Source organism: Bos javanicus, chromosome 7, assembly GCF_032452875.1.
Source record: "Bos javanicus breed banteng chromosome 7, ARS-OSU_banteng_1.0, whole genome shotgun sequence".
NCBI lineage: Eukaryota > Metazoa > Chordata > Mammalia > Artiodactyla > Bovidae > Bos > Bos javanicus.
In genome coordinates, this window is record NC_083874.1 from 1,611,125 (window position 1) to 1,633,794 (window position 22,670).

General features: G+C 38.6%; 1 protein-coding gene across 1 annotated transcript in view; it reads right to left on the reverse strand.

The window, feature by feature from the left end:
- Positions 1-198: 198 nt before the first annotated feature.
- CANX (calnexin) overlaps positions 199-22,670 on the reverse strand; it is a 33,012-nt gene continuing 10,540 nt past the window's right edge. The window contains exons 2-15 of the mRNA XM_061421294.1: positions 17,018-17,194; positions 16,683-16,756; positions 16,195-16,253; positions 15,576-15,717; positions 14,131-14,212; positions 13,477-13,669; positions 11,653-11,842; positions 9,118-9,231; positions 8,435-8,591; positions 7,128-7,343; positions 6,103-6,222; positions 5,098-5,224; positions 4,836-4,915; positions 199-2,941 (exon numbers count right to left, since the gene is read on the reverse strand). Of these exons, the coding sequence (XP_061277278.1) occupies positions 2,888-2,941; positions 4,836-4,915; positions 5,098-5,224; positions 6,103-6,222; positions 7,128-7,343; positions 8,435-8,591; positions 9,118-9,231; positions 11,653-11,842; positions 13,477-13,669; positions 14,131-14,212; positions 15,576-15,717; positions 16,195-16,253; positions 16,683-16,756; positions 17,018-17,191 (1,782 nt within the window). The 5' untranslated portion in view covers positions 17,192-17,194 and the 3' untranslated portion in view covers positions 199-2,887. The remainder of the gene's footprint in view (positions 2,942-4,835; positions 4,916-5,097; positions 5,225-6,102; positions 6,223-7,127; positions 7,344-8,434; positions 8,592-9,117; positions 9,232-11,652; positions 11,843-13,476; positions 13,670-14,130; positions 14,213-15,575; positions 15,718-16,194; positions 16,254-16,682; positions 16,757-17,017; positions 17,195-22,670) is intronic.

Below are 22,670 nucleotides of genomic sequence, written 5' to 3' on the forward strand. Positions count from 1 at the left end.
GTAACAGTCCTGCTTTTACCATTCTTCAAACATAAATTTTACACCAGACTTAAAGTTCCTTTCTAATGGGAAAGATAATTGTAACTAGGAGCACTACATTTTGTGTACTCTTCAGAAAGCAATTCAAAAGCCTAATACTACATAAAGTTTTGACCTAATGTTCTAAAATATCCCTAAATAGGAATATAAAAGATGGAGTCTGATCCCAAAAGTCATTTATTTTTGAGTAAAAATTTTGAAGTTAAATGGTTTCCATAATCTACAAGAATATTATCTACAAATCACCACTCTTCTTCTGAGGTGCTAGTCATCCTATACAACTGAAATTACTGAACCCCAATCCAACAGGAAAAAGATGCAAAGCCTACTTTGAATTATATTCACCTTCATGTGGTAAGATGAAGTAATAACTATTTTACTATTCATAACAGTTTGTGTATTAGCAAACTTTCCTGTAGTAGCCAATTAATGGAAGATTAACCCACTCCTGAAACAGTAAAACAAATTGAAGGTTATTTGTGAAGTTCAGTCAAAAGCAGATGCTTAACACAGGACTTTAATGGAACACCATTTAGTAAAGCCAACAATCTGAGAAAAGTGGAGTGTGTTATGGTTAAGAGAAATTGAGGAACACATCTGATGCAGTGGGCATTTTATATCAATGGGGCAGATAACCAGCATATAAAATAAGTGCCTTTTAAAGAGATGAATACTGCTGCTGTTCGTTCATTAATGTCAGACTTCTAATTAGGAGGCTGCATCTTCAACAAAGTGGAATACAGAACCAAGAAAAGACTTTTTATTTAGCTTTGTTTTTTCGTGGGTTCCCCCCAGACCAAGGACTAGGGGGGAGGGTAGACAAACATTGCTGAATTACCCTGGATATGATAAATTATCTTGCAAATGAACAGTCTACTGATTTATAATCATTATTCCACAACTCAGCTGGAAGAAACCGTAAGGGAAGCATGACATACAATGTCAATTCAGGGTGAAGGCGGCAGACTTTTAGAATGCAACGATCCCACACGCTTACTTCAAGGAGAAACCTGCAGACATATTTTCAGGTCTTGCTAAGTAACTGTTTATTTGCACTCAATACATTTGGGAAAGTCTGCTACATAGCTAAGGTCACTGTGACCACAGAACGACAGATGAAAAAGGATAAAGCACTGAACAGCAAGAAAATGCATCCCACCCTCATAAGAATTTAAGTGAACAAGTAAAAAATTGAAGATAAACAGATACAGCCTTCATCTTTTATGAATATACTTCCTCCCCAATATCTCCCCAATATAAACACTCTGGAGTGTTTATATATTCAGTGCAAGAAACAGTATCATCGGTACATTTGCAACACCTCTGAAGAAACAATAAAGCTAAAAAATAAAAAAAATCTAGTTCTGAATACATTTCAGTGTGGTGTAATAATGATATTATTACACTATAGTGATGGGGGAGAGGCTCTGATAGCACCCATCTGCATTCCACATGAAAAAACAGACCTAAGCTCATTTATTAAAAATTCTACAAGCCACATTAAAAAAAAAATTGAACAGGACTGCTTTATCATGTAATTTAAGACAACTGTTACATGAACTGCAAATAAAGATTTAAAAGGTTAGCAGCTACAAAAATCAGAAAACTCATGCTAAAAGTCACTCCCCCCATAAATACTTTTAGCCTGTGTTCAATTACAGTCAATTCTGAATTGGCTCAACTCTGGATTAGACTTCTGAAGTCTTTAAACGGAGTAAAAGAAATGGTAAAGATGAAGGATAGCACTCTATCCTGTATTTTGACCTGGAAAGGTGTGGGTCTGCTTAACAAAGGAAGAAGAAACATACACATAACCACAATAAAGCTTAACACTATGCAGAGCTTATAATCATCTTTAGCAAGGGACTGCAAGCTGCGCTGTGAAGACAAAATGCATAGCAGAGGAGAAAGCTCTCGGGAATTTGGGGAACTTGAGAAGGTAAGACAGTGTCAACAACGTGGAAGATGTGATGAAAACATCTGCACCTACTCTGGAGCTCACACACGGTGGTAGCTCCTTGAGAAGCCACCTGCGTGAGAAGGCTGGAGCCCAGACGCTCCTGGCGTGTGAAGGATGGCATGATGCCTGAGTGCCATATATGCCACCTCTTCCACTAACTGCAAAGCTGTGTGGGAACTGAGCTGTTCCAAGGGCAAGAGAACACACATACTTTATAGTCTAACCAACAAGTGAAATGCTTTTTCTTTTTGTATGTCTATTTTTAATATAACTTAAACAATCTCTACTTAAATTTGGGCTTCCATCCAATCACTCTCACTTTCCTTAGGAGGCATTGAATAATGGAAGCAAGCAAAACAAGATTATAACCACAAATGACTACATTTTAAACATGATTATCAATTAGGGGACAAAGACACTTAAATGTTTCATAATACCAAACTTAAAATCAGTTACAATTCACCAACTTCAAATTCATTCCCCTAACATTTTTAAAGGTTGGTTTTATTTCTGCACGGACAGATTAATATATTAAATTAAGCCAAGATTTTTAAAGACTGGCAAAGTTCTATCACTCTATTTTAAAAAAACAAACATGTTTAAAAACAAAAAAAAATTACAAGTTAGTTGCTTCATGTTACATTTCACAACAATTATGTTAAGCTTTTCTCTCTACAGAAACAGGGTCCTTTATGTCACAACTCCAATTATTTACTGCTAGATGTTTAAAATTACACGGGCGAGTGTTCAGCTGGGACCTGCTGATGGTGGTGCATCGGAAGGTTTTTTGAGTTTCAACCCAAGGTGTGCCAGGTCCTTTCCTAGGACCCACACTTGCAGGGGGAGGGGAGGGAGAGAAAAATCACAGGTCAAGTTCTTAAGATTGTTTCACTCTCTTCTCGGCTTTCTGTTTCTTGGTGATCTGTTCAAAATTTCATCCTCCTGTTGGTTGAAAAAACAAGAAATTCACTATAATTAGCATTTTTTTTTAAAGTAAAAATTCACCAAGTTTTCAGGATCAACCAGCTGAGTATAATTCATTTGAGGAAAAACAAACAAATGATTAGAAAAAAATGCACCAAAAACAATGATTGGGTCAGTGGTGGTAGAACTGTGCATGTGTTATTATTCAGTCTTTGTTTTCCATAAATGTGCACTTTTCTAAACCTAACCCATCAATATTTTCTTTAAAAAGGACCAAACACCAGGCTATCATGTGTTATCCTGCTTAATCCTGAATAATCCACTGGTCTATGGACATATTAGTCCCACTTTGAGGCTGAGAAAGCACAGATTCATAAGGACTAAAGGCTATCCAAGCCCAAGCAGAGTTCATATAATATTCAAGACTACAAGCCCAGGGACTTCCCTGGCAGTCCAGTGGTTAAGACTCCATGCTGCCAGTGCAGGGAGCACAGGTTGGAACCCTAGCTGAGGAAATAAGATCCCACATGCTGCATGGCACAGCCTAAAAGAAATAAGACTACAAATCCAGTGCTTTCTACGCTACGCCCACTTATTGTGTGAGGAATTTGGGGGAATATGAAAATAGACTGGCCCCTACCTGAAAGAATTCTGCATTCTAGTTGAGACAGAATATATCCATTGAAAATATAAACAGCATTGACCTTTATCAATAGAAGGGCAGAGTTGTGGTAGCTGGAAATGAAAACTGGGTAGTTTCCAGAAAGGATCAGAATGAAAGAGAAGTGCTGAGAAAAGGGACCGTGGTGAGAATGACATGGACTATTTTCCTTCCCTCATACCTCATATCCAATCCACCTGATTGGATCAGATCCAATCTGTCCAATCCGATCAGAAATCCAGATCAGAAACTCATGTCCTTCTCTATCACCCTGCTCAGAGCCACCATATCTTGCCTGGATTAGTACAGTAATCTAACTAGGCTCCTTGATTCTCCCTGGTCTGCAGAAAACATCAAAGCCAGAGTAATCAGATCCCATCGGTCCTTTGCCCCGTAGACTATGATGCCTGCCTATTTCACTAGCAGGAAAAGCCAAGTCCCATACAACAGCCTCAGAGGCCTCCCCCAACCTGGAGCCCTCCCCATGTTCTTCTTCTCCATCCTCGTAATCTACTGGCCATGCTGGCCTTCTAGACTACCATTTCAGGTCCTTTTAGTGGTGGTTTGCTCTTCCAAGAATTCTCTTCCCATGGACATCTCCACGGCAAAGCCTCTTACCTCTTTCAAGTTTTTGCTATGGTGAGGCCTATCATCTTTAAAATTATGTACAACTCACTCTGCCCCCAGTACTTCCAAAACCTTTTTCTGTCTCCTTTTTATTTTTCATAGCTCATTGCTTTTTATCATACTGTTCATTTACTTCCTTAAAATGCCCATTGCTTACTGTTTCCTTCCACTAGAATTAAGCTCCTCAAAGGTAGAGTATTTTTGTCTTGTTCACTAACAATTACTCCAGACATATTTACTGAATGAATGAACAAATGAGTTCATCAGCAAGAGGGACAAAAATTTTAGAATGCAGTGATCTGTCCAAGAAATAGTTTTAAGGGCACAGTGAGGAGAAACAGTTGATGAAACAGAACTGTAAACAACTCGAAGCTACCATTACTAGAAAGCACTTTATTAGTCTTCCTTGCCTTCTCCTTATTACAGAAAACCATTTTCAGCACAGAAAGTATTTTTGAGATTCAGATATAATTTAAAATTAAAAAATTGAATTTTTTAATACTAAGAATCCCACTTTTACAAAATTGGCTATAACAGAATCTTTACTGTCGTAGCCACTGAAAACTATCTTATGAAAACACTCTCCGTACGTGCGCCTTCCCCTGAGCTGCCACTTTCCATTACCTCTGCTTTAGGCTTCCTGTCGTCCTCCTCTTGACTGACAGTGTCACCATCTTCTTCAACATCACTTTTCTGCTTCTCTTCTAAGAAGTCAAAGTAAAACAACTAAGCAAAATCTTACACTTATTTTTTGGTAACTAGAAAATTAGCATTAGAACACGCTTCTAGAGTCTAAAACAATCCTGACAGTAACGTGCGTATAAGAGTTTGAAGCAACATCTTAGGGTGCTGGCTCAGAGCAGATATTTTGGGGTCTACTTCTTACCAAGTTTCTCTTCACCGTCCTCCTCTTCATCTCCCTTTTCCTTCTCCTCTTCCTTTTCTTCTTCATCTTCCTTCACATCTGGCTGAGGAGCATCAGTCTTTTTGTATTCCACAGGGCTGGCCTGTTTCTGAAATATTCCCCCAAAGCACAACAGGTTTGTTCATATTTTATGTATTATATTACCATGTAATTATTGAATGCCTATGAGCAAAGTTCTGTACAAGTGGTATGCTGGAGCAGGTACAAAGAAATGTGTAAGAAGGAATTCCTGCCTGAGAGCTTCCTCTCCAGTGAGCATGTGTGGTTCAAGTAGAAGGAACAGTAGAAGCAAAGGGGTCAGGCAGGAATGTGTAAGTCTAGCTAGTCAAAGGTGACTGAGCTAACAAATATGCAGAATAGTGGCAGAGGATAAAGCTGGAAAAGAAGATTGGGGATCAGGTTACAAAACGTCTTAAATGCAGTATGAAGCACAAGTCTTCTTAAGCAGAAGTAGAGGGCCTAAACAAAATTTTCTTCTTCTTTTTTTAATTCCATGTAACAAAGACTAAACAAGAAAAACTCCAATCAAGGCTGTATTACTCCTGTATGTGGTGTTTGGGGGAAAGGGGGAATATTGAAAAGAGAAATGGATAATGAGAAATCAAAGATTGAATTATGAAGTATATGAACAGAAACAGGTATGCCAGCAGGAAAATCTAGTTTGTGCCCAGATGGGTCAGTTTCATATCTAAGTTTTTTTTCCCCCTTCTTTTCTTTCAGAAAGCTGCTGCCAAATACGAAGGAGAGCAATACACTAGACCAGCAACTGAGGGGCTAACAATCCTACTTCCATCTGGGCACAAAAATGGCCACTGAAAATAACAGGGTTTCAGAAGTCAGCACCAAATGTGGCCCAGTCATTACTGAGCTGCTACGAAGAAAAACCTCTGCCAATATATCTTGGTTATTTTTAACATGGTAAGAGTGAATCAAAATAAAACAAAACAAAGCAATGGCAACTCATACCTTTCCAGAACAGCAGAAGAGGATGACAAGAAACACGGGCAGAGCCACAGTCAAAATGTAGACCACCCAGAGCCACGGGCGCTCCTCAGCTGCCTCAATCATCTGCCCCACTACACCTGGCTGGAAAACAAGACAGCACTCATTTCAGGGTCGGCTTCTGACACTAAATATAGGCAGTACTGTCCCACTGTTAAATTTCTGCATGGCACTGCTCAGACACCATTTTCTCAGGATTCAAGCCTAGATGTCCACACAGTGTAAAAAGGAAATAAAAGTCTCAGTTTTCCTGCTGTCTTTATCAACAAGGGTATTTCTCTTTCCTAGGTGTGAAAGCTGGCTCCCCAATTACCTGCAAAGTTTCTTAACCTCAGGGATCAGTGAATGAAGAATTTCTTTTTCTTAGTGTGTCTCCAATTTTCAATTTGGCCTTATGACCAATTATTTGAAAACTCCACTTATTTAATAAACCAAGATTCAATATTTAAGAGTGCATTAAAATAGATCCTAAATGGAAAACTTTGTTAAATCTTTTTTTTACACTGTTTAAATTGGAGAATAGTTGATTTACGATGTGCTAGTTTCTGCTGTACAGCAAAGTGAGTTAGTTATACATATATCTCCTCTTCTAGATTCTATTCCCATATAGGTCATTAAAGAGTGTTGAATAGAGTTCCCTGTGCAGTACAATAGGTTCTTATTAGTTATCTATTTTATATATAGTAGTATATATGTCAATCCCTGTTAACTGTATTTTAACACAATTTTAAAAGAAATACCATGCAAAAAAAAAAAAAGAAAGAAATACCATGCATATAACACAAATATAGACTCTAAAATCTTTGTATTAACCTAATGAAATCATGTCCAAAACCCCAGTATTTTGTCTTCAGTCAACACAGGTCACACTTTCTATGACAACATTCCCAAATAGGGAAAAGACAAATCTTAGAAGATCGCTCTTCACAACAGTAGCAATTAGTTACCTATAAAAGAGATAAATGCACAAGAAACAAGGAAGCACAAACCTCAGAAGCCCCATCTGCAGCTTTCTTCAGACCCCATCCATCATTGGCCCAATCGTCAACTACTCTTCGATCACCACAAACAATAAAGTTGTCAAAAAAAATGTCCGAAGTCATAGACCACAGTTCTAAACCAATAGCACTAAAAGGAGTCATTTTGAAAGGCTCTAGATCTTCAAAGAAATCTGGATTTGGTATTTTCCGTGGTTTCCAGATTCCCTAGAGAAAGTATTTAAAAAAATCATTTCAGTAATGATCAACACAAATTTATAGTGAACCTAAATAAGATGAATTCTGCATTATCTGTGAAGTAAGTGCTGACCGTGTGAAACTTAACAGGAGGAAAACAATAAACGCTACTAATGCCTCTAAGAGGGCTGAACTCCAACTACCTCCAATTTCTACTTTCAGTTTCACCCATGACCTTGATTCAGACCTACACCTTGCTCTACCTGGCACATTCCAAGAGCTTTCAGTCTTATCAACTAACTGCTGGTAGGCGTGGGAGCATAAATCAGAACACACTTCTTCAACCAGATATTTCACCTCAGACAACTACCTAGAGAAACAGTTACCACATATACTCAGACAAGTACAAGGAAAATTACTGTAGCAAGGATTCTAAAAGCAAATATGGAAATTCACCTAAATGGCCGTCAACAAAACAGCTAAGGGGCAACTTTTCTTATTGCCTGCACAACTTAAAATACACTTAAAACAGAAAAGTATACACAGTCTATATGTAGAGATACAACTTACATTTCGAAGTAAGCTGTAAAGTAGAAATTAATGATTTTAAATAATCTGACTGGAATAGAAACAGAAGTGAGACCAGGGTCGGAACTGTTACAGAGCCACGGTAAACCTGAAGCTTTAAGGTATCACCACCGGTATGATCATCTCATTTGAGCTTCAGCATTCGTAGCTGAAGATACCGAGGTCAAACAACGGGCTAACTCATGGTCAGGACCAACTTTCACCACAGTCCCCTATCCACGCTACCAGAGACTGCCAGTGTGGACATTTACGCTGGAGCACCCCGCCACATGGCAGCAGGGCGTCCAAACCACACATCTTCCCTTTTGTTTGTTTTTAAGTTATAATGCAATTATGAAAGCTCGTCTTTCCACTTTTTAGGTTCATCTTTTCAATACAACACATAAGTTCTCTCGTAATTCTGAAGTTTACTTTGGTTTTAATTCAATTGTTTGCATATAGAGGATCAATCTGTGGCAGCCTCACTACACACTCGAGAACTATCTGAACACTAAGAGCTCAATGAAGCAGCTCAACCATCAGGAGGTACCAACCTGGTAGTTAGGGTTGTCAATCATGGGGGGCTTCCATCTGCCCTTATAATTAGGGTTGTCAATCATGGGTCGCTGCCAGACACCGCACCCAGGGGCCGACTCACACTTAGGGTTGGCAATCTGAGGAGCCTCCCATTCTCCGTCCATATCTTCATCCCTGTGGAGACAGAAACAAACTACAGGTGGATTCTGTGAAGCAGGACTATGAAAAGCTACCCTAGGGCTTCCCTAAAATCCTGTAGGAATATTCAGCGGCATACTACAAAGCATCATTTTGTTTCTGCATTTCCAGTAACAAAGGATTTTCTGTGATAGATACATTAAAAAGAGAGATGAAAATGTAATCAATTTAGTTTGTTGAGCTCTACACTTAAGTTTGAGCAGTTGAATACTGGAGTGGGTTGCCATTTCCTTCTCCAGGAAATCTTCCTGACCCAGGGACTGAACCCGGGTCTCCCGCGTTGCAGGCAGGTGCTTCACTGTCTGAGCCACCAGAGAAGCCCTGGCTGCATTCAGCACTGACTTTCACTTCAGTAAAAAAGCAGGCGATGCTAAAGTGAGCCAGCGCCTCCTACAGGCAGGCGCTTTACCGTCTGAGCCCCCGGGGAAGCCCTGGCTGCATTCAGCACTGACTTTCCCTTCAGTAAGAAGCAGGCAATGTTAAAGTTAACCAGTGCTCATACCAGTCCTCCGGCCTCTCTGCGTCTGGGTCAGGCACATACTCAGGCTCATCATCTAACCAGCCTTCGGGCTTCGTAGCTTCTTCATCTGGAATCTTAGCAGGGGCATCTTCATCCCTTAGCACAAAAGAAAAAGACAATTAATGACAACACTGGCCACAGAACTACAATGATGACAGTGTGGTCCCACTCTGTGAAATAGCTCCTCCTAAAAATAGCTAAAATCATATGCAAGGGCCTAGTATGCAGAACTGGAGAAGGCAGTGGCACCCCACTCCACTACTCTTGCCTGGAAAATCCCAGGGACGGAGGAGCCTGGTAGGCTGCAGTCCATGGGGTTGCTAAGAGTCAGACACGACTGAGCAACTTCACTTTGACTTTTCACTTTCATGCATTGGAGAAGGAAATGGCAACCCACTCCAGTGTTCTTGCCTAGAGAATCCCAGGGATGGGGGAGCCTGGTGGGCTGCCGTCTATGGGGTCACACAGAGTCGGACACGACTGAAGCAACTTAGTTAGCAGCAGCAGCAGCAGAGGATTTGAATAAACATTTCTTCAGATATACAAATGCCCAAAAAGCACATGAGAATATGTTCTACATCACTAGTCATCATTTTGAAATGCAAATCAAAACCACAATAAGATACCACTTCATAACCAGGAGGATGACCATAATGAAAAAGGACTGATAGTTTAAGTATTGGCAAGGATATGGAAAAAAATGAAACCCTCATACACTGCTTCTAAGAAAGCAAAATGGTGCAGCTACCTTGGAAAACAGTTTGGCAGTCCCTCACAAAGTTAAACATAGTTACCATGTGACCTAACAATTCCACTCCTAGGAATACACCCAAAAGAAATGAAAATGTATATTCACCCCAAAACCATTCATCTGAATGTTCATAGCAGCGTTATTCACAACCATAGCCCAAAAAGGGAAACAACTTAAATGTCAATTAAACAAGGAACGGGTAAATAAAATGTGGTATCACCCACAGGATGGAATATTATTCAGTCACAAAAAGAAAGTATCAATTCAAGGTTCCACATGGATGAGTCTTAAAATTATTATGCTAAGCCAAAGAAGCTAGACACCAAAGACCACATATCTTATTAATCCTATATCCAGAATAGTCAAATCCGTAAGAAAGTAGATTAGTGGTTGCCAAAGGCTGGTGGAAGAGAGAAACGGAGGAAGTAACTGCTTCGTGGGTATAGGCCTCTTTTTGGGTGATAAAAATGTTTTGGAATTAGTGGTAATCGCCGCACAACACTGTGAATATACTAAACCAGTAAACTGTACATTTTAAAAGGGTGGATTTCAGCGTGTCAATTATGACTTTACAGTCACCCTTCTAAGTTTATCAAGAAGTACCTAATTTCAAAGCTTCATGCAGTTACTGTAAGACAGTGCCACTTTAGCTGGTAAGCAAGGACATCTATTCTTGGTCAGGGTTATGCTTGTTTTAGAACTATGCTAGTTTAAAATTGTGTTAGGACTAAAACTTGTCTATCATTCAGCTGACCTTTTAAGCTGAACATTTACTTCTCCTCCCCCACAACAAAACAGCTAGTTAAGGAATACAATACTGAACAAGGGGAGCCCAAATCTAAACTCACCCTTTACACCAGTGCAGCACCTAAGTATCAACTAGAATTTCACTATGAAACCTAAGAGGATGGTTTTATAAATGGAAGGTCAGTTTTATCATTTCTCTTTGTTCACTTTCTAACATTTCCACAAGTCACCATACCAAGAGTTCAAACAGGGTCATATACAAGAGGACAACCCACCTGTTTTCATTTCTTACCACTCTTCAATTTGCATCCTACATAAAAGACCGCTCAATTTCCCTCATGTGTGTTAAGCTTGCTCCCGTTCCTCTACTTCTGCACATGATATTCTCCTTCAACCAGAAATACCATTTCCCATCTTTACCAGTTAGTTATCTCTTGCCCGCTTTCAATTCTCAATTTAAGAATACTGAAGTTTGGTATAGTTGGTGCTCTGGTCACCATGGAAACACATATTAGATCATTCACCATAAGCGTGCCAACTTCAGTTGCCTGTCTCACAACTACGGTGAGAGCTGTGCAGGCAGCTATGTGCCTGTGGCTTTGTATTCCAGTGCCCAACAGAGAGCAGAGATCTCCTGAGTACAGTTTAATAGGAGAAAGGTTATTTTTCAAATTAAAATTTTAGGACTCCAGCTTTAAATTGAATTGCAGAAGCATGGGAAAGGCCAGGCCAAAAGATGTGAAGTTTTGCCACAAACCAACTGCGTTGCCACAGGCAATCCCTATCATTAGTTTCAGCATCTAGTAGCCTGTAAAATGGTGTGAGGCAGTCCAGATGACCTCGGCAGCCCTGCTGATCACCATATGGTCACTTCTATTTTCAGCTATAGTAGTCTGCATTTTTCCTAACATTTAGACTGCATCACAGATTATACAAATTATCACATTTCAACCATCATAAGACTGCTTAAGCCACATGAAATATATGAAATGCTCCATTGCATTCAAAAACAGACTCACCAGTCATCTGGTTTGACAGCATCAGGATCTGGTATTTTTGGTCTTTCATCCCAATCTTCAGGCTTCCGGTCTTCTGGGTCCTCAATTTCACGTGAAGGATTTACAGGAGGAGTCATGTCATTTAACAGATTCCCACTGTTAACAACAGATTGGTCCACTAATATTTCAAAACTATTATCTGGATTCAGGACTGAAAAAAATTAAATGCAATTTTAAAAAGTTAATTAGCCACTCATTCCCAAGTTTTCTTTACCACAAAGGATCATATTTCTAACAGAAGGCAGAAGCATGGAGTAATGACTTTGGGTATTAAGAGTCGGAACATGGTCATGGAGGCTCAGGCAAGTTTGTAGTCTTTTCCTTATCTGTAAATCATAAACATTAGTTCTTCAGGCTTTTAGAAATTAAACAACAGGTAAAATTTTAAAACAACAAAATATTCCATGAACATGGAATATGAACAGAAAAACATCAAAAACCCAAAGATATGCAAAGTAACTGCGATACTGGTTTGTCACAAATGGGTACACACAGGTCAACAGGCAAATAAGTTTTCTTATTATAACCGTCCCCCAGTAGAAAAGGCCCATTTCCTCATCTTCTGAGTCGGTATCAGTTCCAATCACACAAACCTTTTATTTATTAAACCACAAATCTACTCAGGTTGTACTTTTGGACTCCAGTGAAGAATGCAAATATAACTTTAAATCTATAAAGGTATCTTAAGTGGAATTATGCTAAAGCCTGGATCCTACAACTAAATGTCTAATAGGCAAGTGGCTAGATCACAGCACATCCAGAATACTGTGGAAGATAACACAGTACTATCCTGCTATCCTAAACGATAATGAAGGTGATCAACATTATCAATGAAATATTCTCATAGAAAATTCTCACACTTTTGTGAAGAGAAGAAATAAAACATACTTGCTACTGCTAAGTCGCTTCAGTCGTGTCCGAATCTGTGCAACCCCAGCGACGGCAGCCCACCAAGCTCCCCCATCCCTGGGATTCTCCAGGCAAGAACACTGGAGTGGGTTGCCATTTCCTTCTCCAATGCATGAAAGTGAAAAGTGAAAGTGAAGTAGCTCAGTCGTGTCTGACTTAGCGACCCGGTGGACGGTAGCCTACCAGGCTCCTCTGTCCATGGGATTTTCCAGGCAAGAGTACTGGAGTGGGGTGCCACTGCCTTCTCTGTTAATATAAAATTATATGTGTTTACACATATATACATATGTATTCACATATGGCCAAATACATATCACAATGTTGATATTTCAGATACTTTAAATGTCTTCTTTTTTCCTTTCAAATTTCTATGCTGAATATGTATACTTTTGTTATAAAGAAAAAAAGTTATTGCATTCTTTAGGAAAAGAGGCATGACTATATGTGATCTCAAAGCAGCAGAAAAAGCCTTATGAATATAAAAACCCCACTCCAATGTCTGAATTACTATTCTCAACTGTCTAGGTGTTGGAACATCCAAACAAGTTCAACTAGAAGACACTGAGAAAAACTGTACACGCATTTCTATTGTATGTCCTGTTACTTAATGTTCTATCAACAAGAAAATAAACAAAGGCAGGAGATGAGTGGAAACCAAGCAAAGAATCTCTATACAGGACATACAAGCTTTTCTTAAAACCTGTTTCTCAATTCAACCTAAGGAAGAAACATTTCTTTTAGTGCTGAGAAATTAAGTTCTTCTCACCACTAAGATTTTAAGTCAATAGAGATTGTTATTTGCAGGTTTATAACTTTAGAAGGATGATAAATGGGTAGTGCCAAAAAACCCCCAAATTAATTAACAGTTTTTCTTACTTAATGTATAAAGATGTGTTTTCTTATCAGTAAAATAGGTCTTCAGATCTGCATCCGGCCTCTTAGCATGCTTTTCTTCATAAACACCCGTTTTGGGGTTTTTGTGGCGGAAAATGAAGTGCAATTTATAGTCCTCTCCACATTTATCTGGACCAAACATAATCGTATAGGGGGTCTTGTCGTGGAACTGATCCTTCAGAAACAAAAATGAATTAAATAACTCAAAGTGTTGAAAAGCAACTTTTCAAAAACTATGATATATCCTCTTACAAAATCCCAAATAGTGTCCTATTTATTCATTTATGAGATTTGTACAGATACCAGTGAAAATAACCAGAAATTACCAGAAATTTTACTGAGACTGTATGAAAGTGATTAAAAACATAAAATAATGCATTTATCTAGAGAGTTATACTTCTTTTATAAAGTTTGCTAAAACTAAAAATTACATAGGATAGAAACTAAGAAACAGCTTCAAAATTTACATTTCAAATAAAAAGCAAAGAAATGTCAAAGTCGATATTTTCAACTTCCAAGATATTTCAACAGCAGGAAAGAAGACCTTTATTTTCACAGGTCTTAGAAAATTTTCTTTCGTTTTCTCTGAAATTCTTAAAAGGTAATTGGGTGGCCACATAAACAGAAAGTACTTACCAGATTGAGCTCTGGGGTTTTGGAAAGTAGTTTCACATAGGCACCACCACATTCTATCCCATTTTGGAAATTAACCTCATACCTAATTTTAGGGGGAAAAAAAAAAGCAGAAACCATATGGCATTAATTTATTTCCCCTTTCCCTCATTTTGATCACGTTTTATACAGTTCAGTTGCTCAGGCGTGTCCGACTCTTTGCGACCCCGTGAACTGCAGCACGCCAGGCCTCCCTGTCCATCACCAACTCCCAGAATTCACTCAGACTCATGTCCATTGAATCAGTGATGCCATCCAACCATCTCATCCTCTGTTGTCCCCTTCTCCTCCTGTCCCCAATCCCTTCCAGCATCAGAGTCTTTTCCAATGAGTCAATTCTTCCCATGAGGTGACCAAAGTACTGGAGTTTCAGCTTTAGCATCATTCCTTCCAAAGAAATCCCAGGGCTGATCTCCTTCAGAATGGACTGGTTGGATCTCCTTGCAGTCCAAGGGACTCTTTCAAGAGTCTTCTCCAACACCACAGTTCAAAAGCATCAATTCTTCGACACTCAGCCTTCTTCACAGCCCAACTCTCACATCCATACATGACCACAGGAAAAACCATAGCCTTGACTAGACGGACCTTTATTGGCAAAGTAATGTCTCTGCTTTTGAATATGCTATCTAGGTTGGTCATAACTTTCCTTCCAAGGAGTAAGTGTCTTTTAATTTCATGGCTGCAGTCACCATCTGCAGTGATTTTGGAGCCCCAAAAATAAAGCCTGACACTGTTTCCCCATCTATTTCCCATGAAGCGATGGGACCGGATGCCATGATTTTCATTTTCTGAATGTTGAGCTTTAGGCCAACTTTTTCACTCTCCACTTGCACTTTCATCAAGAGGCTTTTTAGTTCCTCTTCACTTTCTGCCATAAGGGTGGTGTCATCTGCATATCTGAGGTGATTGGTATTTCTCCCAGCAATCTTGATTCCAGCTTGTGCTTCTTCCAGTCCAGCGTTTCTCATGATGTACTCTGCATATAAGTTAAATAAGCAGGGTGACAATATACAGCCTTGACGTACTCCTTTTCCTATTTGGAACCAGTCTGTTGTTTCATGTCCAGTTCTAACTGTTGCTTCCTGACCTGCATACAGATTTCTCAAGAGGCAGGTCAGGTGGTCTTCTATTGTTATGTCCACCCAATCCTCCAAAATTAAATAAGTAAAAAAAAAACCGAAAAAACCCGCAAAATCCAGAAGTTCATTTCGTATCAGGAGGAAAAATGGCTGCTTTATTTCAAAATAATTTATTGGGCATGAAAAAAAAATGTTACAAGATGCTGAAACACATCCTAAAACTTCTACTGCAACATGTAATTATTCTCATTATTTTTTACATAGAGTAACAGTTTTAAACATGTTATCATTCTTCCAAGAAAGCTTCTATCAAGCAAGTGTTTTACTCACTGAACAATGAGAGGCTTGGTATCGAAGATGAAGGGCTTGTTCAGTTTAGTAGAGATAGCATGGTGTTTGGCCCGAGACATCAACACAAGTCCTTTATCGCCTGGAAGTTTCGATTCCTTCATTTCATCTACCTCCCACTTTCCTGCAAGACAACAAAAAAAAGTTCCATTTCACTCCCTAACTACACCTCTGAAGATCTTTAAATGGTAATAAATAAAACTCCGAGTTGTATAAATTCATCACACGGACAAATGTTTAACATGTTTCATTTACCTCTAAGAGCCGGCCTATTAATATAAAACACACATAACTGATAAATATTAGGATATAGTTTTTAAAAACCCATAGCACATGCATTGTACCAATGCCTAGAAAAGACCTTCCATGTCCAAAATACAGTACCATGGGTAATAAATTATCTTTCCACTTTATAGTATAAAAATTAAAATTAAACAGGTCTAACCCTATAAAATATAATGGGACATGCAAAAATAGCAAACTTCCAAGGAATAACCTTAAAATGTATACATACATACTCCTTTTAAACTAGTCTTGAGATACTATGGAAACATACCGTATCTCAATCTGCTATTGTATCTAAATCAAATGCAACTCTCACCATCATATTTGGCAATTTCGTCATCAGTGTCATCTTTCTTGGCTCTGGATAAAATCCACCTGTAATGAAGATATCCCCCCAAATTAAGATTCAAAGTATAGTTGGCCTATAAAAAGAAACAATGTAAATAATAATAAAAACAGGGACAATTCAGCTCTTCTTAGCCCACCTAATCACTCTATTTTCAACTTTTATTAAATATGTCTTTCAAGTAGTGATAATATACTCAAATCAAAAATCTGTAACAAAAAGTACCAAATACATGAAATAATTTCACTTTTTAAGACTCAAAAGAAAAAAAAAGTTTTTCTCAAAGAAGAAAAGACAAGGTGAAGGGAAAAGAAATGGAAGCAAGAACCACATGTTCTAAAAGATTTTTCCTAAATGGGACTAAAAATATAAAATGCTATCTAAAAAGGAATCTACTATTCTATCTTATTTACATGATGTTTGCCTCTAAGATTTTTTCCCCCCTATGAAACACTTACCCTGATAGAGTTCCTCTGTCAAAGGAATCAGCAAAATACACTTCCCCGGTTGGAACTGGAGCTTTGTAGGTGACCTGTGTTAAATATAAAAATGAATTAAGAATTAAAATATTCTCAGTAGGATCTATTCTTTTGGTTTGCTTTCAAACTTGCATAACTGGCCCTCAAATTCAACCCATATAATTTATCTTTGGGACAACATAACAAAGGTTGACAGAGAGAGCAGTAAGTATTTTAGCAAGTTTTGCTTTCCCTGTGGTAAGGATCCAAAATGTACCTTCATCTTTTGATTATCTCAAGAGGCAAAATGAACAGATTCAAAGATCACGTCAAACCTTTGGCGATGGCGGACTGCTGGCATCTGGCTTCGATTTTGAGTCTTCTACCTCTTCAATGACGTCATCAAGGTCATCCTCAATGTCAATCACATCATCATCATGTCCATCATGAGCTTGAACAAGAGCAGTTCCAAGGACCAGTAACATACACAGCAACCACTTTCCTTCCATGATCTAAGTATTTGAAAAAAAAAGTAGTTAAATATATCACCTCCTTTCAAAAATTTTGAACCCCTCTTATTTAAAATTAAGGCTTTCAAATCAGAGCTGAAAGGAACTTTACTGTATTTCACTTTATAGATAAAGAAAGTGAACTCAGAATAACAGGTTTTCCTAAAATCAGTTAGTTAAAAGATCCAATTTTAAGAAAAAATTCAAAATATAACTCAAACATAAACAATTGTCCCCATATAGAATATCATGTTGGCTACACAGACCTAGGGTGTTCAAATACAATTTCAAAATAACTTCTTGCATTTGTAAAGAGCTTTACAATAGACAAAGCCCCTTTTACAGAATAGTTTAAATGAGTTAAAACATTACAATGAAATAACAGAGGAGTTAACTTGCCTCACATTAAAGACTCAATTTAGATTAGATGCTGCTGTTTTTGTCCAAAGATCAACAAGCATAGGTATGGTTTTTAATTAGTATTTTAAGGGACTTCCAGGGAACCCCGTGCAAAGCAGGGGACTTGAGTTTGATCCATGGCTGGGGAACTAAGATCCTACATGCCACAGAGTAACTAAGCCCACAGGCCACAATTAGAGACTCCATGCTCAACAAGATTCTGCATTAAAAAAAAAAAAAAAAAGATCCTGCATGATGCAATGAAGATCCCACCTGTCAGCAACTAAGACCCAATAAGCCAAATAAATAAATAATAAATCAGTTTTAAGATTCAAGAAAAAAATATATTAAACCACAGACCAACTATTTTTATCTCTTTTTTCTAAGCCTTCAAGTGTCATATATATTATATTAGACTGTCATGGATGGTAGTCAATCCTCTCTCCAAAACCACAGATCTAAAGATATAAAAACTGAGCTACATGGATGCACAAAATGATTTGGTAGCAGGTAGTACAGAATTCTAATTCTGCAAGACAAAAGATTTCTGGAGATGGATGGAGGTGAAAGCTGTACAACAATGTGAACGTACTCAATGCCACTGAACTTGATGGTTAAGATGGTAAATCTTACAAGTATTTTCACTACAATAAAAATAAAGAAAATAGCTTAATTTTTGTGGTCACTTGTAAATCAACTTATTCTAATGCTGAATTTAACGCCTAATTCCTTATAAATGCTATAATCCTTTAAAGTGGGTAACTATATAGAACTAGATTTTCATGTATCATCTGGTGGTATTTCTTTTATTTATAAATCGTGGATACTGTTTTCACAAAATGAAAGAAAGTAAAGCTCACTGGACTCCTAGGCAGCACAGAAAATAAAGAAATAAAAGATTTAAAAAAAAAAAAAAAAGTCACTCATAATCCTTCCTAAGACTGGTTTAGGAGTTTCCTAGGAGTTAGGAAAAACTCTCAATGTTAACATTCTGCTATGGCTTCTTCTATACCAAGAAATGCCAGTAATTTGAATTTTTCACTGGTAAGGCTTCTATTCTCTACCACCAAAATATACAATGGCATAGCAATATTGCTTTGATTTACAACTACACTGGATTCTCTGAAACTAAACAGACTGATTCAACACTTTTATCTAAATCAACTGTATACAACCTAACAAGTCCTCACAGAAATAATGCTATAAATGGTAGTTGGGTTCCCAGGGATAAACTATAAATCAAATTAGTCCACAAAACAGTTAAATCAAAAAGGCAAAATATGATAAGCCTAGTAGCAATTAAATGAATCACAAAACCAAAGAATTAATAAGGACTATGTACTGATGTTAAAACACTGCTGCTCAAGGAAAAGCTAATCAGGGAGATGAACTAACTACTCATCTTTCAAAAATGGGATTCAGGTAGGGTTTAGTGAGGGAGAAAACAACTGCAGAACAGGAAGATTGATTTTTTTCTCTGTAATTGTTAATTTGTTGATGCACTATTGCTATGATATGGGCTTCCAGGTGGCTCAGTGGTAAAGAATTGGTCTGCCAATGAAGGAGATGCCCGTTTCGGGAAGATCCACTGGGGAAGGAAATGGTAACCCACTCCAGTATTCTCACCTGGGAAATCCTATGGAGGAACCTGGCAGGCTACAGTCCATGGGGTTGTAAAAGATTTGCACACAGTGAGCAACTGAGCATACACACATACAACATATACTGCTGTTACAGGCTTAACTGTGCCTCCCACCTCACATCTGTATGTTGAAACTCGAACTCCCAACATAACTAGATAGGACCTTTAAGGAAGTAATTAAGGTTAAAAGCGGTCATAAAGTTGGGGCCCTAACCGATAGGCCTGGTGTCTATAATGAGAGGAAGAGAACCAGGAATCCATGTGCACAGACGTTAAGTCCAACGAGGACACAAGACGGTGGCCCTCCGCAAGCTGAGGAGAAAGGCCACACCAGAAGCCAACTCTGCCAACGCCTTGATCATGGACTTCCAGACTGTAAGAAAAAACTTTTCTGTTGCTTAAGCCACCCGGCCTGTGGTACTGTCATGGCAGTCCAAGCAGCCTAATACAACTCTCCTTAGGTTAAGCATAGTCACAAGGCAGCTCTTCTCTAACTTGAGCATGCATCAGGGGGCTTTTTAAAACACACTGCTGATTCAGTGTGCGTGCTGGGCCCTTACCTTTCTATCAGGTTCCAGGGGATGCAAAGGTTGCTACCTTGAGAACCACTGATTAGGGTTTATGAACAATCAACTTGTGCTTTGTTTTCCAGTTTATAAAAGCAGTTCATTATTTTGTAAACCTCCCTTGAGGTATTACTAAGATGTAGTGAAATGAAAACAACCCAATCATTTACTCAATATCACAACCAATAAGTGAGAGTCAAAGAATTCAAATGTCCTATTTCTATGACACTAGACAAAATGTAGCTCATCCCGAACATGTGTGATAGAGACAGGATAGAAAGACTAGTCAGGAAGGGTCCTGAAGGGAGTGGTCTGGAATGGAGGATTCAGGCAGGGTTTAGAAGAGTGTGACTGCGGAACAGGTTGCTGGACCAAGGAACCCAGGAAAGATGGCATCTGTGTGGGGGAGGCAGAATAAAAGTAAAAGCTGTCCGGTAGCATAAGGCTACCATCCCAGTCAGGAACAACAGGAAATGCACTTCTCTCCACCACCATTTCCCCTACACCCTGAGTTTCAGGACCTGGTTTTTCAGGTTTGAGAAGTCTCAGGCACATATCTGTTAACTTTCACATCATCTAGAGGGTTGTTAAAGCCGTGGAGGAACCACCACTGCCAAACCATGACAAATCAATTCTCACAGCTGTGTGTTTATAAGCCTAAGCCACTGCTAGTTTTACATACGCTACTTCAATACTTGCCAAAGTAATTTGCCAATACTCCCAAGAAAATGCTACAGTAAACAGGTCTAGTTTCAAGAGCCACTATTAAGCCAGCCCAAACATTCCAAATTTTGTTAAAGACTTGGTCACACTTAGAAATAATTCAACACTATATTTTAAGGTGATCTTAATTCTCCACTTCATTAATAAAAATCCAATATTATCAAGAAACAAAACCCACCCTCATTTCAGTCCTCCTACCCACATTCCTTGTATCAAAAAGGATGTTGCACTATTACGATTTCTATAAGAAAACATAGGAGAAATTTTAAACATTCTTGGGTTTGACAAAGAGTTTCCAATACATCAAAAGCTAGAAACACAGAAGAAAAAAATTGGTTGAACTTACTTTAACTCCATGAAAGAAACTTGAGAATTAAAAAACAAATCAAGCTAGGAGAAAATATTTGCAAAATAAATATCTAATAAAGAAATGGTTTCCAAAATGTGCAAAGAACACAAACTCAACCAGTAAGAAAACAAACCACCGAATTACAAAATGGGCAAAACATCTAAACTCACCAAACAAGATATTTAGATGGCATATGAGAAGATCAAACATCATCTGCCATTGCTAAGTCGCTTCAGTCGTGTCCGACTCTTTGCAACCCCATGGACTATAGCCCACTGGGCTCCTCTGTCCGTGGGATTCTCCAGGCAAGAATACTGGAGTGGGTTGCCATGTCCTTCTCCAGGGGATCTTCCTGACCCAGGGATAGAACCTAGGTCTCCTGTAGCTCCTGCACTGCAAGCAGATTCTTTACCGCTGAGCCACCGGGGAAGCGCTTTCATCTGCCATTAGGTAACTGCAAACAATGAGATACTACAATACACCTATTAGAACGGCTAAGATCCAAAACACTAGCAAGGATGTGAAGTAACAGGAACTCATTTCAGTGCTGGTGAAAATCTAAAATTTCAGGCACTCTGGAACATATCTGGCAACTTCTTACAAAGCTAACCATAGACTTACTATATGATTTGTCAATCATGTTCCCAAGTTCTTGCCCAACTGATCTGAAGGCTTACGACTTGACAAAACCTGCCACACAAATGTTTATAGCAGCTTTATCCATAATAACTCACAACTTGAAGAAACCAAAACGCTCTGCAGTAGGGGAATGAGTAAACAAACTGTAGTATGCCCATTCGATGAAATATTGTTCCGAATTACAAGACTAGCTCCTAAGCTGAATCACCTTGCTGTACAGCAGACATTATCATAACACTGTAAACAAACTATAAACTATACTTCAATTAAAAAAAAAAAAAAGAGCTGTTAAGCCAAAAAAAGACTTGAATCTTTAGTGGATACTGCTGAGAGAAGGCTGAGTCTGAAAAGGCCAATGCTATATAATTCCAATTAGAGTACATTCTGAAAAAGGCCAAACCCTAGATATCAAAAGAAAAAAAAGAAAAATCAGAGGTTTAGAGGTGGCGGTCGGGTTGAATAGGTAAGCACAGGGGGCTCTTTTAGGCAGAGAAACTATTCTGTATACTCTTGTAATTATGGATACATGGTACTACATATTTTTCAAATCCCATAAAACTTAACAGCACAGAGAATGAATCTTGATGTATGGAAATTATAAAACATCATTTAAGAGGTTGAGTGATCCAGGATACACACAGGATGTGACAAAACAACCCAACTGTATTATAAATGTATGAAACCACCTCACTCAAAGAGGTGGCGGGAAAAGACGTTAACCTAAGTAGCTCTGGAAATCAGTCAAGTCTGCAAAACCACACTATACAAAAGCGCTATTCAAGTTACGCTGATTCACACGAGTATGCTGCTGCCGCCAAGTCGCTTCAGCCGTGTCAGACTCTGTGCGACCCCATAGACAGCAGCCCACCAGGCTCTGCCGTCCCTGGGATTCTCCAGGCAAGAACACTGGAGTGGCTTGCCATTGCCTTCTCCGTCACATGAGTATACAGGTTAACAATTGGGATACTGCTATACATATATATCAGAATTGAACAATTAAGTAAATGGATGGTGTATGGTAGGAGCCACTTTCAATGCTGAGCGTGGGAACTTTACGGACAAGCAAGGGAAAGAGGCTAAGATAATCCACATGGTAATGGGCACGAGTTAAGAGACTACAATATGAACTCACGTTTATCTTAATATACAGAGGGTTACATA